The sequence below is a fragment of the Echinops telfairi genome, unplaced genomic scaffold (genome assembly GCF_000313985.2).
Source record: "Echinops telfairi isolate 266 unplaced genomic scaffold, ASM31398v2 ScPeMD7_7475;HRSCAF=8513, whole genome shotgun sequence".
NCBI classification, from domain to species: domain Eukaryota; kingdom Metazoa; phylum Chordata; class Mammalia; order Afrosoricida; family Tenrecidae; genus Echinops; species Echinops telfairi.
Window position 1 is genome coordinate 16729600 of NW_022111379.1, and position 7508 is coordinate 16737107.

The 7508-nt window shown below is 43.3% G+C and overlaps 1 protein-coding gene and 1 pseudogene across 2 annotated transcripts in view; one reads left to right on the forward strand and one right to left on the reverse strand.

Annotated features, from left to right (window-relative positions):
- SRBD1 (S1 RNA binding domain 1) overlaps positions 1-7508 on the reverse strand; it is a 251041-nt gene that overhangs the window by 205162 nt on the left and 38371 nt on the right. For both annotated transcript variants that reach the window (XM_004699761.2, XM_045285760.1), the window contains exons 7-8: positions 3516-3612; positions 867-1002 (exon numbers count right to left, since the gene is read on the reverse strand). In XM_004699761.2, coding sequence (XP_004699818.1) covers positions 867-1002; positions 3516-3612 — 233 coding nt within the window. The remainder of the gene's footprint in view (positions 1-866; positions 1003-3515; positions 3613-7508) is intronic.
- LOC115867902 lies at positions 1417-1670 on the forward strand (annotated as a pseudogene).

Genomic DNA, 7508 nt, shown 5'->3' on the forward strand with positions numbered 1-7508 from the left:
TGGTCCCTTTGGCCCTTCATGATCACACATGTTGGTGTGCTGCTTCCATGTGGGCTTTGTTGCTTCTGGGCTAGATGGCCGCTTGTTTACTTTCAAAAAATATTATTAAGGGTTTCTTGCTCTTTTCTACCTTACCTAGTAAAGTCACAGGTTTAACTTGGCCCTGGTAACCTTGAACCACAAGGTCGGTGGATTCAAACCCACCAGCTGCTCTGCAATAGGGCTGCCTGCTTCCACTGAAGATTTACAGGCTCAGAAACGCTCAGGCAAGGTTCTACTCTGCCCTTGAACAGTCACTTTACGTCAGATTGACTTGATGGCAGTGCAATTGGTTTTGGAAACTAATTGAAGAAATAAAGTCCTGGTAAATGTAGTTACATCAGCAAATATAAAAGCGAGCACGGTGATGGTTTTGGTTTGTGACTCTTTTTTTTAAAATATGTAATGTAAAAGCCACATTCCACAATGTAGATAGGACTTCAATAAGAAAAAAATGACTATATTGAAAAATGAAGAGACAGTCATTTAATAACTATGGCTAACCCAATGAAGTGAGGTCTCTCACACTTTGATTCTGGATCAGAGAGCTTTGACTTGAAGTTCTGAAGCGAACCAAACGTGAGTTCAAATCCAAGTCTCTAACAGGAGAGATCACAGCCAAAAAGTCAAGACACTTGCTTTGTTTTACTGTCGGCTCTGCTGTCAGTTCCCAGCGTCTCTGACCCAGATCTCCAAGCCGTAAGTTCCCTAACTGGTGCGATAGGAAGGGTATGGCACTAAATTCTTGGTAAGTGAAGTAGCCGGTGAATCCAAAGCAGCACCATGACTACTGCCTCGTGGTATTTGTAAGCAGTTTCATTGTTTACCTGGTGGTGATGGATGTTTCTTATGTAGCATGAAAAATTCTGGTAGAGCTGAAACTTGTCGACATCTTTCTCATTTACCTTTTTGGAGGACACTTTAGCAAGACTTGACTGGATACAAATGGGTCTGTTTTGGCACCTGTTCAGACACAGAAATGTTCAACAAGCAAGCAGTTAATAATGGGAGCTTTGGTGGAGAAGCATACAGGGAAAAGGTTTTTGGGGTTTTTTTCTTTTTCAAATGCAGCTCAACTGTAAAAATAACATCATTGACCCACCACCAAGGAACCACCTCTTAGTCTAGTGATACTAGCACAGGCCCATTCTCCCCCATAAAATGTCTACGGGAGCAGATACCACCTGCAATAATGCAAGTGACTGAAACTGTCTACAAGAATCAAACCAGTAACTCTGGACTATAAAATCATCTAAAAAGGAGGGAAAAGAGAACAGGTTAGCATAACCTCTGGTGACAATTCACAAATCCGGACCAAATTACAGCAACATAATCACTTATAAAAAACATACAAGGAGGGTGTCGGAAGTGGGGGTAATGGCCACAGAAGCAGACCAAGTGGTGGGACTCGGCCTCGCTGCTGTTAGCCTAACCACCTTCACATGCTGCACCGGCTGGGTGACCCTCCTGCCATTCATCGACAGCCAGCATGCCATCCACACCTATTTCCTGCCCGAGCCTATGCTGTCGGCATCCCACTGGCTGCAGGCCTCCTGCTGCTCCTGCTTGTGGGAGTGTTCATCACCTACCTGATGCTGAAGAACCCAAAGGTGCCCAGAAAGGTTCAGTAAAGGTCCAGCGGGGGATGAGCTGCCCATCCCTTCTCGGCTTCCGAACTCCAGGCCAGGGACCCAGGGTGGGAGTCTGCAGGACCATGCCAGGCACTGAGGTCCCTACGGCCTGGATGCCCTACAGTCATACCCATGGGACTGGCTCCTGATTTAACAGAGCCCTACTCAGCCCCAGCTCACCCTTCTGGAAGCCAGGAGGGAGAGGTGCATGGACATTTCCTTCTCCCGGCTTCTGGCCCAGGACCTGAAAGATGTTGGTTCTCGCTACCTCACCTTCAGACTCATGTCACCTTTTCTTCTGAGTTCTGCCCTGATTCTGCAGTCCCCTGCCCATCACCTGCAGATGCTGGACTTAGGGTCCAAGGGAACAGATGGTCTCTCCCCACCATGGCCTGCTCTCCAGCAAAAGCAATTTTCTCGAAAAGCTGAGGGCTGTCAGACTCTGGAAGAACTTCTGAACCTGGAAAGCTTTGGGGAAGGGCTGACAGACCCTGGGGTCATCGCCAGGCATCGGGGCACATTAGAGTGGCCACACTGGGCCCCAAGACTACCTACTCCTCATGGAGACCCAGCCCCAGTACCTGCCTGTTCAGGGGAGTTTTATAATAAATGTTGACTAGGTGTTGGTAAAATGAAATAATAAAAAAATAAGAGGGCACATGGGGAGCTAACAACGAGTACGAGAAAGAAGAAAATGTTTTGAAATGAATTGTGAGGATGATTGTGCAATACTTCTTACTATGACTGAACCTGTGAATTGTAGGTGGTGTGAACTATATGCCAATAAAACTATGAAGAAACAGAGGAGCTGATGCCAGGGCCTTAAGTGGAGAGCAAATGTTTTGAGAATGACGAGGGCAATGAATGTACAAAGGTGCTTTACACAATTGATGTATGTATGGATTGTGATAGGAGTTGTATGAGCCCTCAATAAAATTATTTTTTTTAATCTTAAGGAAAAAACACACACACACCCCCAAAAAAACAAACTCTGAAGAAACAAACAACAATAACAACAGAGAAACAAAAGTAAAAATGTGGGTAATTCTCCGACTGCAACTCATCCCTTCTAGGCAGGGCCACTAACAGAACAAAAGGAAAAAGTTCTCTCCTTATTTACAAAAACCGTGACAAGCCACAGTAGTCCGCTGACTCATCTCTACTGCAGGGCTTACTTACCCAGCGAGACAAACAGAGAGAGGGGACGACAAACCTCTGCCTGGCCCCATCTCCTTCCTCTGCTGATACACACAGGAGAATGAAGGACAGAGTACGTAAAACAGCACTTGAATCTCTTTTCTTTTTTAATGACATATAAAATCCACAAGCCCAAGTGGGGTCTAGGACATAGGACTTCATTCTCGTATAAAGTGGTATGTGGTAGCAGGGTAAGAAGCTCTCACATCAGACACACTGCATTTTGAGGCCAGCACCTTCCGCCATGCCTAATATTATACATTCTCAAGCCAGTCATTGCTGAGAACAAGCGATGGGCTCCTATAAAACTCAGTGAATACATCACAGTATGTTTTAAACGTATGCCACCCACTCTAAATGAACATGACTCTCTCCTTAGTACATGAGAACCCTCCTCTGAGGTGCCGCCGTGCAGAGGATGAGACGAGCAGGCAGAGGGCCAGGCTCCCTGCCCAGAATTCAATTAAAGAAACTTTACTTTTATCTGTTTCGTAGATTAAAGTTCTGTTGCTTGAACAAAGAGTTCTGCTACGAAAACAAAGAAGCCTGCAAACAAATGGTTTTTAATGAACACTGGAGCTAGCACTGACCATGCAACCCTCAACAGCAGGATTCCACGAGGCAGAAACCCCTAGAAGAATTACTCACAGTTTCCGAATGAAGTCCAGTGTGTCCTTGTCTTTAGCAATCATGTCTGCTAAAATGTGTTGCACTCCTGTTTCAACATCCTGGAGTGCTGAGAGCCCTTTAGGGGGAAAAAAAAAAGAGTAAAACAAAAACTATACGTTTTGTAAAGTCTCTAATTAAATCGCAAGACACAACAGAACAATTAAGAGCCCCTCCTGGTAGACAACACAGGAACACTCTGGATCTCCTGGAGCTGGTGTATTTGTGACGCGGAATAACTTTTTGGCTCTGAAGAAATCCCCATTGGCCGTGGCACACAGAGTGCGGTGCACCGGAGGGGAAGGGATTAAAAAATAATAACCTTGAAATATCTGTCTTCTTGAACAGTCATCTGGGAAGTGACAAGAAAAATTACTGATAAAATCAATAGCAGACTATAGAGAATATGGGAGATTGTGATAAGCGTATAGAATAAAGAATGAGGGGATCACGTCACACAAAATGTCAAAAGCAGTGCAAAGTTTCTTTGGAATTCCATGTAAGTCCTACACGCTCGGGTCGGGGCGTAGGATAAAGAGACGGGCAATGTAACACCGCCCTTCTGGAACTGTACAGGCCCTGGTGCTGCTAGGATGGACTCCAGGGTCATTGCCATATAAGCCACGGTTAAAAGAGGCCTGATTATTAAAAATCAACCCATTTAGAACTCAAGAAGAATATGAACGAGCAAGACCTTTGTTGCAAAGGGGACACGGGCGGGGTAAAAGGAGTAAAAGTAAAGATAACCTGTGGATGGAGGAGTCTGAAAGCGCTACCAAGCCATTCGATGGAAACACACCAAGAACAGGCACGCAGAGCCCCGCTGTGGCTAACCGGAATGCTGGCTACCACAGCGCAGCTGCTTTTAAAGCAGCCAATGCCGCAACCACTGAAAAGCTACATATAGCCACACATTTGAATTCTTCATTAAAGTTTACTTTTCAGTTAATTAAATTAACTCACTAAATTCAATTAGTTCTCGTGTGCTTTTCATTACTGTCCTTTAAAAAACAGATTTAAAATGTATGTATTTGTGGATGAACAGACATTTATTTGTACTTCTACAGACACGTGTACTTAATTTTTTTAATTAAAAATTCATATTTACTAGGTTTTTTTAAAACAAAACCAGATTATGGTATGCTATACTATGATTCTCTGTAGTTCACTATAATCTATAGATTTTTATTGTCCAAGACTGCCCCCTACAGACATTTCAGTCTTCCAACTCAGACTAGGCCAAGAATTAATGTTTCCTGACCATCTGATGCTGGAACACGACTCAAAAGAAGACACAGCTGCAAATACCCATTAATAACCAGGACACTGAATGTATAACGTATCGAGATAGGAAAATTAGAAGTTGTCAAAAATGAAATGAGACTCATAAAAACTGATATCCTAGACAGCGGTGAGCTGAAATGGTCTGGATTTGGCCAATTTGAGTTGGGTAATCCTATCTACGGTTTACTACGCCAGGATGACAAACTTGAGAGGAATGATGTCATATTTATCATCAAAAATGCCATCTGTGATAGGGTAATATCTGTACACCTATAAGGAAATTCAAATAATACAACTGTTAGTCAAATGTACGCATCAACCACTGAAGCCAATGACGAAGAACTGGAAGAATTCCACCAACTGCTTCAGTCTAAAATTCATCAAACATGCATTACGATGCATTGATTACTACCGGTGACTAGAATAAGAAAGTTGGGGGGAAAAAGAGGTGGAAAATATTGCCCTGGTGATAGAAACTGCTGCATGTTCAAATTTTGCAAGGTCAGTGACTACTTCTTTACCAATACCTCGTCAGCAACATAAATGTCAACAATTACAAACATGGGCCTCACCAGAGGGAGTACACAGAAGTAGATCTCTGGGGAGCAGACAATGGAGAAACTCAATACCGTCAATCAAAACGCGACCAGGGCTGACTGTGGAACAGATCATCAATTACTCATACGTAAGTTCAGGCTGAAGCTGAAGAAATTTAAAACGAAGAGTCAAAATGCGACCTTGAATCTAACCCACCTGAACTGAGAGCATCTCGTGAACAGTAGAACATCTTGACCAGCACCCGTGAGGAAGAAAACGGTCACTGAGAAGACAGTCAGGAGCGGACTGACCAGCAATGCTATCAGAAGAGACTCGAAAGCTTTCTCCTGAACATGCAGTGCCTAGAGTGAACTGAACAAGTGATAAAGAGCCGAACAGCCCGTTTCAAAAGGCAGCTGGAGAAGCCAAAGCATTGGAGTGAAAGTCGCAAAGACCTGGCATTACCCAAAAAAAGAACATGCTCAGCACATCTCAAAGTGAAAGACCGAAAGAAAAAACTCAGGCCTTGAGTGTAAATATGGAAGGATTTTATGGGCAATATATTAAATGTAGAAAGCATCGAAAGAAGAAGGGAAGAATATACAGAGTCACTGTACCAAAAAGAACTAACATCCAACCACTTCAAAAAGTAGCATATGATCAAGACCCAATGGTACTAAAGGAAGAAATCCAAGCTGCACTGAAGACACTGGGGGAAAACAAGATTCAAGCAATTGACAGAATACCAATTGAAATGTTTGACCAAACTGATGCAGCACTGGAAGCACTCATTGATGGATGCCGAGAAATGTAGAAGACAGCTCCCCGGCCTAACAACTACAGGAGGTTCCTATTTGCGCCCATTCCAAAGGGACAAAAACACAAACTCACTGCCATCAAGTCAGTGGCAGCTCATACGGACCCTGTAAGGACAGGGTAAAACTGCCCTTGTGAGCTCCCCAGACTAACTGTTTAGAAAAGCAGAAGGCGCCAGCCTTCTCCCCGGGAGGGGCGAGTAACTTCACACTGCCCCCCTGAGGATCCCAGCCCCACGCATAACCACTACGCCACCAGGGGTCCTTCTGATTCCAAAGAAAGGTGGCCAAAAAGAATGTGAAAAATGTCAAACAATATCATTATGGTCACATGCTAGGAAAATTTCACTGAAGATAATTCAAAAAATGGCTGCCTTAGTACATGAACAGGGATATGCCAGAAATTTATGCTGGATTCAGAAGAGGTCATGCATTGAGGGATCGTATACATGAATGCTGCCATCAGATGGAAAACAGAGAATATCAGAAATATGTCTACTAATGTTTTAAAGAGTATGCACATCATTTGACTGTGTGGATCATATGAACAAGATAATTTAGCAAAGAAAGGGAATTCCAAAAGACTTCATTATACTCAAATGGAAAACAGAGAATATGAGAAATATGTCTACTTATGTTTTAACGAGTATACAGGTCATTTGATTGTGTGGATCATATGAACTAGATAATTTAGCAAAGAAAGGGAATTCCAAAAGACTTCATTGTTGCTCATGCAGAACCTGTACACAGAGCAAGGGGGCGGCTGCTCAGAGAAAGCGTGGGGAATGCACGCTTTGATCAGGAAAGTGTGTCTCAGCCTGTATCTTTTCACCATACTTATTCATCTGTATGTTGAGTAACAATTCCGAAAAGCACGACTCAATGAAGAACAATGAAGCATCAGGATTGCAGGGACGTTCATTAACAACCTGAAATACGCAGATGACCTAACACTGTCTGCTGAAAGCCAAGAGTATTTGAAACACTTATTGATGCAGATTAGGGATTACAGCGTTCAGTACAGATACTCCAATTCAATGTAAGAAAACCAAATCCGTACAACTAGGCCAATAGAGAACATCGTAAGAGAAGGAGAACACGTTGAAGTCAATTTTTTTTTTTTACTTGGACCCACAATCGATGCGATGAAAGCAACAGGAATCAAGAAATCAAAGGAAACACTGCACTCGACCAATCTGCTCCACAAGATCTCTTTACAAGTGCGAATGCGCACAGGGGTGCATGTGACAGCTGGACCATAAAGAAGACCAGAGAAGAACTGCTGCATTTCCTTTTACCATCTTGGAAACTCTCAGGGACAGTTCTACCCTGTCCTATA